Source organism: Apteryx mantelli, chromosome 9 (genome assembly GCF_036417845.1).
Source record: "Apteryx mantelli isolate bAptMan1 chromosome 9, bAptMan1.hap1, whole genome shotgun sequence".
NCBI classification, from domain to species: Eukaryota; Metazoa; Chordata; class Aves; order Apterygiformes; family Apterygidae; genus Apteryx; species Apteryx mantelli.
In genome coordinates, this window is record NC_089986.1 from 1,533,257 (window position 1) to 1,549,960 (window position 16,704).

Genomic DNA, 16,704 nt, shown 5'->3' on the forward strand with positions numbered 1-16,704 from the left:
GGCTTGACATTATCCACACACAAGTGAACTTCTGAGCCAAGTTTAGCCTGTTGGTGAATATAAATTGGGGCAATTAGTATCTCTAGTTCTGTGGTTTAGATATATCAGAACAGGAGACACGTCTGATGCTAGTCTGAAACTAGTGAAGAGCTAGAATGAAAAGGCCTCAGGTGAATGTTCAAAACACTTATCCCCAATCAGGGATCAACATACGTATCCCTTCAGCAACGTGTGTGGTTCCCTCTCTCAGATGCTGCTCGACTTAGACACTTAGCTACATCCCGTGTTAACTTCTGCGTGCCTAGGTAAGTTTTCAGAAAGCTGGTTTTGTTTGCTGCACCTATTCATCATTATTCAAGAAAAATGTGCTTGGGTAACCCTGAATTTAGGAATGACAGGATCTTGACTTTGAAGTAAAATCTCTCAGAAAACCCTGATTTTACTAGGAAAAATACGTAACTGTAGTTTCAGAAGGTAAATAAAATAAGCTCACTGATATGCAGCTATTTACCTAGTTTATAAAGACATTGTTAGGTAAGTTGTTCTCAGGCATTGGTGCCAAAAACTCCTGCAATGATAAACCTATAAAGGAGGCTGGAATAGATGGCAGGATTCACTTGTACCCTGGGAGCTACTGACAACCCTTAAAAAATCTGGAAGAACAAGTAATTTCTGCAGTCTCATTTTACTGTTCATAATATAAGCAGCAAACTGCAGACACTATCATAAAGACCCACAGAATCACAGAATCACAGAATGGTTGAGGTTGGAAGGGACCTCTGGAGATCATCTAGTCCAACCCCCCTGCCCAAGCAGGGTCACCTAGAGCACGTTGCACAGGATCGCGTCCAGGCGGGTTTTGAGTATCTCTAGAGAAGGAGACTCCACCACCTCTCTGGGCAGCCTGTTCCACACAAAGGCCATACAGAGAGGATAAATCTGATGCTAGGACATACACCATGCTAGTATTTAGTTATTCCTCCATTAATACCACTAACACTCGAGATATCTTTCTCTTCACAATTCTGAATTCATTATGTGGGAGGAGAGTGAGGTTACAAGGATTCGCTTTGTTTCAAAATGGATGTAGTGCTAAGAGATTAGGACACCAAAGTAATAGAATCCAGTTGCATTATAACCAAAACATAGAATATGTAGTTTAAGAAGCCATTACAAATAATTTATAAGCAAATTGAGAAGAGAAGATCCTATTTAACAGATTTCCTCCTCACTTTGCAGGGAAATCTCTGAGGTAACTTCAACAGATTTATTCTGTTTGATCCAGTATCTCAACATGATACTTCATTTGGATGCTCAGGAAGTGCACATGCTTGAAGTAAATGAGATTTAAGTGCATAAGGAAAGCTTCCATCTGCATGGAAAGAAAACTCTTAAAATGCAGGTATTTGTAGTAGATTTGTAGATTTAGATGCCGAAAAGATAGTAAATGTGCATCTACTCATGTAAAGATCTTTTTCTAATATGCATGACATGATGTATTTCTTGAAATAATCTTGAAAATTACTGGGCCTTTCTAACTTTTAACCACTGTTCACATTCATTTTCATCCACTTCAGTAGCTCATTTTCATGATGTAAAGTAATGAATCTGTACACAATGGTTTACCTATGTAGCAGCATGTTCTCAAAAAGGACAAAAGATAGTGTCTTCCTTCCGGCATTCTGAAGTGAGATTCCTAATGAAGTCAAACTCTTAATGAAGAAATAAGAAACTACTGACAGGTAAACACTGAGAATGAGATGACACAACGGAAGAGGATCCAATGTTAAAGGCTCTCAACCCCCTGAGTGAATCTTGCTATTGCAAAATAACAGTGCTGCAGTCAATAGGACTTTCTCTGTGAGTAAAGATTATTTGTGTAAGGACTGAGTATCTTATTAGATTGTTTTATAAAACACACAGGAATATACAACATACAGGAGCGTACATATATGGGAATTGTAATACATATAGTAGCTGTAGCTCAAGTCTAGAAAAGCAGATTTTATTCTGCCCTGAGACAATTATCTAAATCTATAAAACACATTATGACAGAGAAACATAATACTTAAAACACTAATTTTTTAAATCATTATAGTGATACATACCAGGAAATGAAATCATGTTCCAGAATCTATGCATCAACCCCAAATCTATAAAGGTAAAATAATGCACAAGTAACATTTAATTATTATTTTGTATGAAATCACTGCATTTTAAAATAATATGATGTTGCAAGATGTATTTTCTATCAAGATTATTATAGGAAGATTACATTTCAGTACTTGGCTACATCTGTTATTTCAAGAAGCATAGTCCTTCGAGGCATCTGTGACTCTTGGGCCTGGCCCTGCTTATAACATTTATTTTTCTGGTAACTCTGTTAATGCAACGTTATTCTCAGTATACATGAGTGCCACCAAAAGGAAACTTTGACCCACTGGATATACTGTTTACCAAAGATCATCTCAAAAATCATTTCCCAGTTGCTTATTTTGTATCCTTTGCATTATTCAGTAGTCCAAGTCCTAACAGCAGGAGAAGGCCTGGTGCAGATTCAGGTCATATTTTCCAAGGGATTTTTTTTCGTTCAATCCCTGTGGTGCCTGAACAGAGAGGAGCTCTCTTTCAAGTCACCTTCAAATGGTCACTGACAAACACTTTGCCCTCAAATGTCAAGCTGTCTCTGAAATACATAAAAAGGTCAGACAGGAGAAAAACAACAGAAGAGGAAGAAAAATGTTTTCCTGACAAATTATTGTAAAAGAGTTGTTTTTAAAAAAAGTTCAATTATATTTCCAGAAATGATAAATGAGGACACCATAATAGTGTACATGAATACATAAACTATGAGAGTATGCAGCTAGTTTTCTGGTGCTTTGTGCAAGGAACTGGTATCTACTGAATAATTACGATTTGGGTTTTCAGACATTTTAAAATGTTTAATTATGTGAGTCATTTTAGAGCAAAACATAAAATAATCAGACATTTGTACATTAGCAAATTTACAGATTCATTAAAGAAAATGTAATTTTTATTACAGCAGCAGGACAATATTCTATGATTAGGTCAAGCTCAGGGTCACATCTATGCAGAATTTTAATACCTCCAAATTTTAACCCTTTCTAAATATACCCATCTGAGATTAGCACATCAGCAATTAATCTTCTTGTCAGCATAGTCCCCATCACTTCTCAGGAAGAAAAAGAAGCACCTGACAAAATTTTAAAGCCATGATGCTGTGATGAAGTGTGTCTGTTGCTATAAATCAACTTTTTGTGTTCCTTCTATAGAAGGCAAAGAAACACTATCTTCAGAGAGAGCACAATGCCTCTCTGCTTTGTACATACAGATATAGACTTATTCTATAGACTTAGCATGGATTACTCAGTCCTTCTACTGTAGTTTCCTGTTAAACTTGAAATATAACATAGCATCTTAGTGGTGCTAAGAGCCTTGAGGGAATCTTAAAAGTACCCTTGTTTTCAGCTTGCAAAGGTAGCACGTGAAAAGCACAATTTGCCGTGATCCGTCTCTGCCACAGCAACCTGCAGCCTTTGACCCTGATTCTCTTCACATCCACATCGCCGTCACCGTAACGCCAGCGACTCAGTGACGTCATGCCCAATACAGGCTGCTGAAGGGAGAAGGCAAGGCGGCAGCTTGTTGTCATGCCTTCATACTGAATGTCAACTGCAGAGGTGCAGCAGCGGTTGGCCCCTTTGCTTTGTTTGTAATACATACAGGAATCCTTAACAGGGCTTGGCTTATTTTCCCTTGCCTGTTTCTACTGAGTGGAAAACAGGATGACTGCAGACACATAAATGATTATGTCGTCACACATACCACTGAAAATTAAACCTATCCGTTAAAAAGTAGTGTGACTTTTAGTCAAACAGCTGAAAGTCTTGGGACTCTATTTACCTCCGTTTAACTGAAATGAAAGACAAAACCTCAGAAGAGGAGCTCTCAGTCAAAACACATTAGTATTTCAAACATTTGCAACATATTTCATGTAAGATTTGAGGTCTCTATTGACTGTTTTGGCCACTTCTTATCTGAATTTGACACAAAATAGGGCATTCACTAGTTTTAGGTTGGTTTTACGCTTAGTTTTAGGCTTCCTATAAGTCAGTAGAGAGACAGGCTGCTCCTGAGGGTGATTCAGGGCAGGAACCTCTCTGCCTCACTCTCTGGAGGTTGACATCTAAGTTAGATCTCTAAGATGGGCCACTGTGAAGAGCTCCCTCCCCCCCTCCTAGAAGTCACAAATCAGTTGTAACCACAGGCTCCTGACTATCTCAGCTCTAAAGCGTGAGGGTCTGTCCAAAGAAGAGTGATGAGAGGTTTATTGATGAAAGATATAAGGCAGGAACAATGCTAGTGTCCTTGCTGTGAGCCACTGGGACTTCTGCAGCAGTCTGCAAGCTAGGCCCATTCCCACGGCTGTGCTGTGGAAAGTACTAGTTTCAAATGGGCCTTGAAGAGGAAGACCACATTGCAAATCACTATTTCTTGCTTAGGGATGCCTCTTGTCTGAGAATCTTTAAACATGAAAAATTATTCAAATTAGTTTTGATGTTCTAGCTCTTCCAGACATTTCAAATGTTACCTTTACTTGGATTGAGTGCAAATATTCTGTAAGGTTGGGAAACCTCTTAACTTGGTAAGACATCATGGAGGCAAAAAAGAGTACTCTTTAGAGTCACTGGCATAAAATTAACCAACATTTTACACGCTTGACCAAAGAAACGTCAAGCCATGAGAACACTGTTAAGTTTCATGATGACGTATTTACAGAACGTGCATGCTTACATTTCAGCCATCCGTATTCAAAGATCTAACAGTGGCCAGTTACATAGGTGTTACATATCAATCACATATAGAACAGTATAAACCTAAATCACTTAGTTGTCTTTTAATCCTTTGCTTAGTCAAATAAATGAGTTAATCTTAAGCTTTGCTACATTTTTGCAGATAAATGTTTCAAGTCTTGCACAGCAGTAAGAGAAGAATTGCAACAGTCAGTCAAAACTGTTAAAACTTCACTTGGGTGGAGTTTTTCCCTTATTTTCCGCAGGTTCCCATGGACAGGCCACCCAGTGCCAACAAGCAACCAAAGCAGTTTTCTAAGACTTTATTTATAATTCTTTTTAGACATGAGTGTTCCTCAAATAAATAGATATATAAATAACTTGAAATTCACTATGCAAAGCTGTAAAGCACTTAAGTATTTCTGTTTTCCCATCTATATGCAATTAAAAGTTTTGATCTATTTAATAGTGGACCCACACAAAAGTAATTTATATATTAGGAAAAAACAGTTGTCATTGTATTTTCTAGGACAACTTGAGTCAAGAGGAGCAGTGTCTGTCAAATCAGTTAAATCAGTTAAATCAGTCTAGATTAAATGTCTTTTAATTGTTCTTGCCATCTTCTTCACATTTTCTGTATGCTTTATTCAACATTTGTATTTCTTCCTGATAACCATCTCTTTCCATATGTTGCTTTTTACTATTTTGCCGATGAGCTTCGACAGTGTCTGGAATTGATATGTTAATATCGCTGTCAGGATTGTTTGATGGTATGAAGAGTGAGTAGGAGGCAGTTTCCCCTAAATCACATGAAACAAACCTGTTTTCTTTCCGTGAATAACGTAAGGACGGAGACCTTACCTGTGTGGAGGACTGGCTGATATTACTGATGATTGACACAGTATCCAGGGCCTCTTCATTGTCACAAATTTCAAGAACCTCTAAATGAATTTTAACACTTGTGTCAGCAAACGTATTAGGAGGCTCCTCTGGGTTTGGCTCGTGACCAACACTCTTAGATCGATATACTTCAATTTTCTTGGACGTGGGTGTTATTTTTTGCCCCTCAGTGCTTACCTCATATGTAGATAAAGAGAGGGTTTTTCCTGTGGGAGCCTGAAGAGATACAGTTCCTTGAAATGCACACAAAGGAATAGCTAAGGCACCACCTGAGCGCTGGAAAGAAAAAGAATGACCATTATCTAATGTTAATTTTTGAAGCTGGAATTCATGATAAACAAGCCAATTATGCTTAGTTTGTTAGCTGATTTTACTGTTGTAGACTTTTCTTTGGAATATTTTAGAAAACTGGTATTTAAATTAACATTATGATGTTCTAAAGGGTAGAAAGATGTGTTTTGCAATGAAAACTGTATGATAAAAAGCAAAGTCCCAAGCAACTGTGACTCAGCTATAGCTTATGGACACAGACACTTCATTATAATATGTCTGCAGTCTTAAAATTTCATTGCAGCCAGTCTACAATGAGATAGCTGCTATGAGCTGGCTCCTCTGAAAGTGTTTTCACTTCGCTTAATTTAGATCAGGATACTGGTCTCCCAAGGCTTCTCATATAGATAGCAAAAGGCGAGAAATCATACCAGAGCACAGGTGAAAACAGGACCCTAGTCTGACAGCATCTGTCTCCCTTGGGCAGTCTGTCTTAATTAATCTTAACTAAATTAGGTGCCTAAAGTTCGATGGCTTAGATACCCAGCTAAACTTTCCAAAACAATTTGTTAGCTATTATCTGTGAAACTCTTTTGTATCTTTATTTTGTGGTGAAAAATATGCTTGTTAAATGATATCAGTTGGAAATCCATAGCAAAGATTTACAATGCTACTATCCTGATGGCTACAGGAACCATCTAGAATCCTACTCCCACTCTGTATTTCACAGTGGTTCTAGAAGCCCATATGGGACTTTTTATGGAACAAAACAATTTATCAGTAGAGAAATGTTCACAAATTTGAAGGTAGGAAAAGAAAATTCAGTTAGAGCTGTGCTGTACTGAAGGTCATGCTCAAACTACGAATTTTTAGCAGCTGCAAAGAAATTGTTCCAAACGCTGTAAATAAATAAAGACATTACACAAAGAAATCACTGTGAGTGCCTGTGTGGAGAACGGAAGAAATAGTTTGCTACTACAAAGACAGTGGTGGCTAAATCTGTAGTAAGTCGTTACATGTTCCCTTCCGTAATGCTGCAGGATAGCTCCTGACTCCTTATCTCAAGCTATAAAGGCTCACATTTTTACCTGCGGAGGACATCCATTCAATGACTTGTGTTGGACAAAACAAAAGCGATGGCAGAAGTAGATACCTAGAGCAAAGAAACACAGTACTCCAGTTCTGGAGACTTTCACTGCAGGGCTCTTCTATTGCTCCATCCTCATCAGCTTTGCTACAGTTGGGCTTTGGCTGCTCACTGAGAAGGGCAGGGATTAGCATTTGAGAACTGGTGCTCATTCACTAAAAACACTATTAAAATGAACGGCAGCTCTGCCCAAGGCAAACTCCTTGACAGGCAGTGGAAGTGCTGACTCTGGGACAGGCCAGTTCACAAGGAAGGACTAGACTAGTTTAGAGGTAAATGTACATCAGAGAAGACTACTGAAATTAAGAAAAGCTGCAGAATCCAGCTCTGCACCCACACAGACACTAGAGAGAAGTGTGCACTGAGGATAATGAAAAGTTGTCAAATAGCAAGGTGAATCATCCGGTAGAGACTTCTGTGTTGCTGTTGCTATGCTGCTTTCTCAGGACCACTGATGGTCTTTTAAGTCTGCCTCAAGTATCTCCAGATTACATTATGATGTGATGTGCCAGCTTACTCCTATTGTGCTGCAGTTCCCTCTTCAGCTTAGGTGCTGACTTACTTCACCGCTGGCTTCCCCACCTCCTGCTGCTGCTGTCTAGAAGGGCAACTCACCAGCCGAAATGTCATTCCGCCCCCCCCCATCACTCTCCCCAGCTTAGTACAATCTAACTTTCTGGAAGATTAGGGAATAAGAAACAATATTATAGCAATCAATAAGTGAGGTGAAAAAAATGACAAAATGTGATATGGGTAGAGTAACCAGATGAAGAAAGACAGACGATTTATCAGGATGTGTGAATTTGAGGGATTTGAAGAGTTTGGATAGCACTCACATTTCTTCCTGCCCAATGCAAGGGAGGGCTAAAATGAGGGATGGAGACAACTGTCTAGGAGAGCAGGATATTCCTCTTCATTTTGAGAGTTGTGATTAATCTACCTGCAACCAACAGACAAAGCGCAGAAACCCCCAGCTTCCAAAAGAACCAGTCTTGCCCATGTGTGTTACCGGAGGACACCCTCCACTCATCTGCTGAAGCAGAACCTCCAATATCCTCCTCCTGGACTATTAATTTGTCTTGTGCAAACAGAGGAAGAACAGGAAGAGTGACAGAAAGAGGAGGTCTAATAACTGGCAGCGTGGAGGTGAGCTAGCATTACTTTAGGCATTGAAAGGATCCCATTTTGGCCAGTTCTGTTTAATATTTCCTTTCCAGTAAAACTGAGAAGGTGAGTAGAAACAGAAAGGTTTAGTATATTAATTTGAAATGTGAAATTGTTCTTAGGCAGCTGGGAAGTGCAATTATTTGCTCATTATCAAAGGAAGATCTTGTGATGAGACTTTTACAGAGTAAGGCAGAACTTTACAACCACACAGCTAATCAAATGAGTCAGTACCTCACCTTCACTAAAGAGCATGAAAAGGAAACTAGGTCTTATTGTGTAGAAGAGTCTTGATAGGCTGTGACTTAATGTGGTCCTTGAATAAAGGAATTTGCCTGAAAATTGCTAGGAGTTGGCTTCTCTTGTTGGAAAGAAATGTAAGTCATATTAGTCTCCTCAAAAGGTTTGTCAGAGAAAAGTGGTCCTCAGGTCCTTCCAGTAGAGACTTGCAGAGGCAGCAACTGTGCTGTGTCACCAAACCAGCAGAGGTCTTAGATACCTCAATGTTAGATTACAGCAGCTTACTGCTAGTTCCTGATTCCCACGGTAGAGGTCAGAGCCATGTCAGGTACAACAGTTCCCTTAAGTGAAGCTCTCTTAAGGGTAAATACCAGCAGCCTCAGTTTCAGAGCAATGAGTAGGGCTCACTTTTGTTTTTTTATTGCACAGCTAGGTGCTGGCACCTAAATCTTCTGTAGAAATCAGTAATTAGGAGCACTCCTCCAGAAAAGGAGACATGTGGGAGTAACCATTTTCTCATCTTGAGGAAGCTCTAGTCCACTTTTCCCCCATCCCAGGTGCTTCCTAAGGCTGCTAGGCTGTGCTGGAAAAAGGTCTGTTTATTGCTCCTGAAGGCTTGGAGTGCTCACATCCAAAGAAAGTCTGAGTTCAATTTCCTGTTTCAAAATACTGTATTTCACACTAAATATTGGCTAAAATGTAGATCCAGTATTGCAGTAAGCCAGACACCCAGGCTCCTGCCTTCCCACATGACTGTCCTGTTGGCTACAACATCATGTTCCCTCTTGCGTATTCCCTCTACACCACAGAATTCAGTTTCAGAGAGGCACAGCTTTTATTATCTAAACCTGTAGATTTAAAAGCATGTTTCTCACTTCCCACACACTGCCAGAACCACACAGCTACTAAACAGAAAGTGGCTACCAGCCCTCCCATGTTAGGAGTACATTAAAAGAAATATCCCCATCTGCATTTTGTAGGTACTCTCACTCCTGTTCAACATGCATTATACACAGTCTAGACATTTCTACTAATTGTCATCCCTGCCTGGATTTAGGGAACTCAGAGGAAAACCAGCATCTAGAGCTCAGCTGGGCTTGGGTGTGTGATGGCCGTGGTGTTTCTCACAGGAGACAGTTCTGGTAACTGCAAGGGAATTCTTGCAGAAACTCTGCTTTGTTTTGGAGAGGGATTCATTGTAATATGGACACCTGAATTCTGCGTAAGTCCTGCTTAAAGTGATTAACTTCTTCACTGGCCAATTCTCCTTATAAATGCACTAATGGGTAGGTCACACTGATATTAAATGAAATTCTTACGAAAAGCAGAACAGTTATTGCAACCACAGCACCCTTCAGTCTGGTAAGATGATCAGACCTTACAGGTGAAGGGGAAGGATAGGGACCTAGGCAGAAGCAGCCTCTCGCTCTCACTAGCCTTCTGTTAGCCCACCCAACCTGATATCACCGGAAAGACCAAAACTGTTCATAGGGAAACTGCAGAACAAAACAGTGCTGGGATGCCCTTTTCACTCCGATTGGCTGAGTACAGATCCCTTACTTAAGCCCAGATTCTTCCCAAGATCTGCTTCCTCCTCTTTACTGAGCACATTATGCCACAGCTCTGCTCCACTCAAGCAAACCATGGAGGAGGAAGGGAAACACCATCAGCTCAAGGATTCCCATTCAGCTTGCTTCCCACTGCTGGCCTCTCCACCACAGGATGGAGCAGCAGACTTAGCTCGGGTAAGACACAGTGGGCAAAGCCTAGTGGTTCTAAGCAGGGCCGGTGGAAGCACAAGGCGAGTATCGTGGATATTGCAATAGATTGAGCCTGGATACCTAATAACTTTAGTAACACACATTTAGACTAGTGTTTATATTGGACACTATGATATCACTGGATACAAGTCCTATAGTTCTGTTTTTAGCCTCCTGTACAGCTTCTTCAGTCAACATTGTAAGTCTTTTGCAGGGTCAGGTAGAGCATCTGCATTTCTGGTAGTTAATCATGCTCAGAGTCTGAAGAACAGTCTGAAACACCAGTACGATTTTACAGAAAGAAATTGAAATAATATGAAAAAATAAGTTAAATAAAAACATTACTTCAGTGCAAAGTTAGATTCTACTTAATAAAACAGATTTCAGATTGTATGTCAATAGGATGAAGGGTATCTCTGAGGTACCTGGAGTGAGAATGAATAACTCTCACTCACTGGAGTGAGTACTCCAGTCCTGGAGTAGCCACAGTAAGAAATTTTGCAGTGACAACAGATTTAATGGCTCTTTCTGTAAAGTCTGTTTTCTGTTGAGAAATCAACATTCATCTTTAGAAGTAAAATGGACAAACCAAGTCTTCCTTGTCACTTCCTAGTCACTAACTAGGAAGTCAACGAACCATACAATTTTTTGGCAGAAAAATTCCAGTAGAAATATTGTTCATTTACAGACACCTTCATCTGTTTCTACAAGTAAGAGAATCCATTTTTGTCTTTGCAATCCATGCATCATAATGCCAAGTATTCATGACTGCAAACAGGAACTACCTAGTAACTACTGCCCTCTTAGGTAGCAGCTTTCAAATCACAGCTTAAACCCATTCGGTGTAATAACTAACTGAGTAGCAAGGAAAGTAGACTATTGCCTCCAAGTTTTGACAGAGTAAATGTGTACGTAACAAATCTGTTCACCATCAATGCAAAATATTAGGAAGTTAAAAAAAAATCAGACTAACTACTAAAGAAAAATGAGCAGCATTTACATAATGCTATAAAACCTACTAAATTATAGACTAAACTGAGTTTATTAAAAATTAAATCAAAATCTGGAATTACATGATGGGGGAAGAGAGAAATAAACCCAGAGCAGAGATTTGAGCCACCGAGCTAAATTCACCGCTAAGTGTTGAGGTGAACTAGCACTAACAGGGCTGGCCCGAAGCGTCAAAACCCCAGGCAGACTTCCATGGTCCCCACGGGAGCGGAGCCACTGCAGCCACAGACAATGTCGATGCCTCTTTGGGCCACAGTACCAGAAAGGACTAGGCGCCTGTGCCCCTAAGGGGCCAGCAGTCATCTCCTCAGTTCTCAGCTGTGTGAATAAGATCTGGCCCCTCAGCTTGATCGCAATGCCAAGCACACTGAACAACAGGAACTAGGTGGAATCCATCTCATGGATTCAGAGTTGTTACCTGCATCTTGCTTGTTTTGCAACCTTCGGTCAAGAGTCAAATGGCCCAGGAGAAAAATGCTATGAATAAAAACACTGTTACTCCAAATGACGGAAGAATGGATTTCTGGTTTTATGTACAGCCAGGCAAATTTGATCACCAGTGGAATTACTCTCAGTAATTCTCAGGAATTAGTGTGAATGCGAATAGACTGTGACCTTTATCTTGATCTTGATAACCTCATTAAATATTCATTTTTGCTTTTTAAATGGCCATTAACACCCCATTACCTTATGATACATTCATGGGAATGAACAAGAATCTACCTAGCAAACCAGACTATACTGGTATATCCTGCAAAGAAGGATTTTATCTTCCATTCCCATCATTACTTACAGGTCAGCTCTCTAAGTCTTGTAATGTAATTTCATTCTAAAACAGGAACAGGAAGCAATCTGAGTAATGCTAAACAGTGGCCTTCAATTTATCCATTCAGGTTCTTGTGTCTCATCCCTGCATTATTTTAGCATCCACAACTGTAGCAGGGTTGTGATTCATTTTTTTACTTCAGCCCAAAATGTTTTTTGAAAGGGTACTGCTTCATTGGCCTCTCCACATGCTTCCCCCCCTCCTCTTTGTATTCTCTTATTTAAAAGAAAACCTGTAGTTTCTGAAAGAAATACACATATTAACTCCTCCCACACTACCTATGCTACATTTTCTCTTTTAAAAGCATTATTACGAAGATGTTTTTAAGAAGGTACAGAAAGCTCACAGCTACTGGCTCCTGGAATCGTCTTCAGAAAGACAATGTTTTGATGCCATCTTATCACCTGAATGCATGTGGGAATTATGCACAAGCAAAAAGGTGAAGAGCTTTGTGAAACAAATAAACCTTATCTTTTAAATCAAAGTGCCATTTTGCAGCTTTTGTATCTCAGCAGTTTAGCAGCATATCAGATACACACATATAGTCATCATTATTTCTGAAATAAAATTTAGAAAGCTTTCCACAACCTTAGTTTTGTGTTTATCAGAATTAGTTACACTGTGATTTTTTGGATTATCACAGAGATATGGCACTGTTAAGTACATGCTTTCTAACTCTGATGTCTCCCACACTTGTTTGAGGTTCTCAGTAACTACACAGGGCAAGGAAGTCTTGCTATGAGTGATTCTGATCCTATGAAGTAAAGACTTGTCTTTCTGAGACATCAATCACGCTCAACACCTACGAGAGGTGAAGGAGGGATCAGGCACATATCTGTTCAAACACAGTAAATTTAAAATCAAGCCTGTTCTTTTTTCTTTGCGTGCACACATGAATATGTTATTTAAAAGTATTATTATGTTTCATTGTACACACACATATATGTATATAAAAATATTTATCTTATTACAATTCATTGTTAAATTTCTGGTAGGACTGACTGGGGAGGGGAAGGATTGGGACGGACTTATTTCTGTGCCACAGGAAATCCAATTATTTTGATAGTTGAGGAAAAAAAAAAAAGCTCGAATGTTCCAATTAAAAAAAAAAAAACATGGCAAAATATTTTGTAAGCCAAAATAACCACCTTTATGTTCAGGTCAACTTTAAATTGAATCCAGAAGAATATTTGAAGGGTTTTATAAAAGCTGTAGAACAACATTAAATCTGAGCTATTCTCCTTAAGAACAACCTTAGCAACATGTATTGCACATCCCTCTGGAGGTCTGTTTTTTGCAGCTTTGCATCAGAGAAACAGCAAGTTAATAATTTTCAAAGTTGCTTAATATATATCCATGTGGATTTCAGCACTCGGGAATGCTGCAGGATCTCTAATGCAGTGATGCCAGCCATGAGTTCCCTGCCAACAGGAGCTGGTCCTGCCCTTGCCTAGTTTTACTTTTCGTGAAGAGTGTTCATTCATTTCCATCATGTCGTATCACAGGGCAGTTCCTCCATACAGTTCCTGTCTGAGATAGCTGTAGGCTATTCTGTCTGCTAGAATCTAGGGCACAGTTTTCACTGGAGAACTACATGTACCAGCACATTAAGTTTTTAACAAGCAAAGACAAAAAAATTACAATGAAGTAATCACAAATGTACTCATTCCTTTAGGAGTGCTGTTGCATTTGAACAGAGAAATCTTTGCATAATTGATACTGCAAATCCTTTCATTATTCACTCATCTCCCAGATTACACGGAAGACAGAAAATAGTTGTTATTGCTATGAGGCGAATGTTCATCATAATCCTTGTGGTTTAAGACCAGCCTCTTTAGTCCAATTTTGGCTATCTGAGCAGAATTTGAGCCTGATTCACCAGCGGAGGATATTATCATGTAGGGAAGGCCTCAGCCTGCGCAGAGAGCACAACCAAGTCCAAGGGCACCTAGCCAATGTGCCCTGGCAGAGCAGTGTGAAAGGGTCCATCAAGAGCCATCTGACTTATGGTCTTTAAGTAATCCTAGCGAAGGCATTTTGTAACTTAAAAACTCTGCAGTCTTGCCTTAATACAAAATAAGGGTTTTACCTCCATGGCTTTTTTGAAGAGGAAGGAAAGGAAAGGAGAAGATAACTTTATAGGATCTGTCACTGTATTTCTCCTTGCAAACTGGTAGAAACCAAAACAAAACACCCTTTTCTATCTTGTTCGCAAGAAATGGTTATACTTGTGTTAAAGATTAATAAAGGGGTATTAAGTAGCTAGTAAACTTGAAGGACATTGTAATTTCATCACTTGCCAAAACAGGGCCTTATTCTGCATGCTGTTAAGTGCCTCCCAAGGACGTATGGCATTCTCTCTGCTTCCCCTTAGTGTTTGGAGTTGATCAGGCAATTTCCAGGGCTGGGCACTTCTGGAGAAATTAGGAATGTAAAACTGTAATCAACTTTGAGTACTGTTTTTGATAGTGTTTATATTTGATTACACAGCAGGGAAAGGAAAGCATGAACAGCTCCATTCTCCAAACATCGATATCAATGAATACTTCATCTCTAAGAACAAAGCTGACTCTGCTCCAAAAGCAGATCCTTAGCTAGGTAATACTAGTTAGCAGTTGAAATCCAAAGAAAAAAGATGTTTGTTCAACAAGTCACATGACCTGAATGGTGGCTCAAGTAATTCACAGCTGTTTGATTTTAAAGACAATAAGTTGCTGCTGCAATACTGTGAAGGCCAATGGAGAAAGAAAGGGAATGCTAAGTTGATTGGGAGGAGAAAGGAAAAGCCTAAGAGCCTGGACTTCCTACACGGTCAAGGGAGAGAAGTAAATTTGTTTGGAGGACACTCCAGTGCGCCTACATTAGGAGCTTCCCTCCACTGCCTTTGTGAGAAGGCTGTGTCCTTAAAACAGACATCTAAAGTTTGATTTAGTCACCCAGACCTGGTTGATTAGTGAAATCTGAGATGCCATAGAGGATCTGAGATATCCTCAAAAGACTTTCAGATAAATACCAGGACTAATGGGAGACCTACCCCCTCCTGAAGCAGCAGCTGAAGGCCAGGTGGGACAACCTGAGACATCTCAAATGGTTCCACATATCTATGTCTGGGCAACGGCCAGAAGCCTAAGTTAGTCTGTAGACCCTCCCTCATGATTCCTAGTTTTGAAATGTCACGAAGTACAGACCCTAAAAGGACAAGATAGGTGTTACAAATCTGAAAGATAGCATAAGTGTTATAGGGAAGCGGACATCATACTAGAGTTTGTATCTTGTCTCTGGAAAAGGTGGGAGTGCTTTGATGCGAGGTCCCAGAATGGAAAATGATTCTCCTGAGACTGCCAGACAGCACAGTGGTAGAGCCAAGAGTAGCATGGCAAGTTTTGCTGTGTCTCAGTTCAATGCCACTTCCACTGGGCCATGCTGCTTTCCTAAACAGAAATATCATTAATCTGAACAAAGCCCTAATGAATTTTCATTCCTAATTACTTTGGTAGAATCCAGGCTCTGGCTCAAAAGTTCTATTTTTAGAATGTCTCCAGCAAGGATCCCACCATTTCTTTTTGCAGACAATGTGTTTTCTGTGTTTTCTGACTGAGGCTTAGTCTTCCACTTCCCTAAAAATAAAAATTAGCTGAAGTAAAATTAATTGCTGCAATGATTTGCCTTTTGAGAGGCTGACTGCAGTAAATACAGAGTAAATACAGACTGCAGTAAATATAGAGTAGGATATAACAGGAATAGACAAGTTCACCTCAAATGACTTGTAAACTAATACTTGTCATTGGGCTGCCCAGTTTGGACAGATCTTTATTTGGAGCAAATTAATAACAGAAGGAACAACAGAGGCATCCAAGATAAAAATACTAGCATCTACATACCAGAACTTTTGTACTCAGTTGTCTGTGGTCGAAGTAAATGAATACAACAGAAAGACCTTTAATATTCTGCAAATAATGCATATGGTAGCTTTTAGTGAGCCCCTGTATGGGGGCAGCACAGACAGAAGCTGAGAAGGTGCTTTGCTTTAAGATCTGCTGGAGGCCATCTCGTACCTGTTAAAGATGGGAAGAAGCTTTGGCTTACTACAGTGTGCACCAGCTGCTCGTGGTCATCTTAGGTACGAGGAGAGTTTAAGGATACTTTTGACATATGCCCATAACCATAAGCATATTTGGAACTGATTCTTCTTAACTTTTCACCCACAGATCTCATTCTCATACCTATGTTTTGATGACAATAAGAGACTGTGTTCTTCCAGCTTTACATTTAGATCTATTTTGTCTATGTGAAGATTTAAATTAAGATAAGGCAGGATGCTGAGAAAAAGAAAAAACATTTTCTTTCCTTCACTTCAGCTAAAGTAGATAAAAAGACTTCATGATTCAGATGAGTGCATGGCTTTCCTTATTAGTGGACTTCATAAGAGTCATTTGCCATGAGCTCCAGTTTCTCTGTCCTACAGAACTCAAGATGCTTTACCACTACTTATGCTAAAATTATTATAAATGATCTATATTTTTATGTAAATATTTCTGTGTTTCAAATCTATCATATTTAGTCTTCTTCACA

At 39.5% G+C, this 16,704-nt stretch overlaps 1 protein-coding gene across 1 annotated transcript in view; it reads right to left on the reverse strand.

Moving 5' to 3' along the window:
* Window positions 1-5,101: 5,101 nt before the first annotated feature.
* The window catches only part of GPR149 (G protein-coupled receptor 149), a 30,311-nt gene continuing 18,708 nt past the window's right edge, over window positions 5,102-16,704 (reverse strand). Inside the window, exon 4 of the mRNA XM_067302217.1 lies at window positions 5,102-5,990. Coding sequence (XP_067158318.1) covers window positions 5,418-5,990 — 573 coding nt within the window. The 3' untranslated portion in view covers window positions 5,102-5,417. The remainder of the gene's footprint in view (window positions 5,991-16,704) is intronic.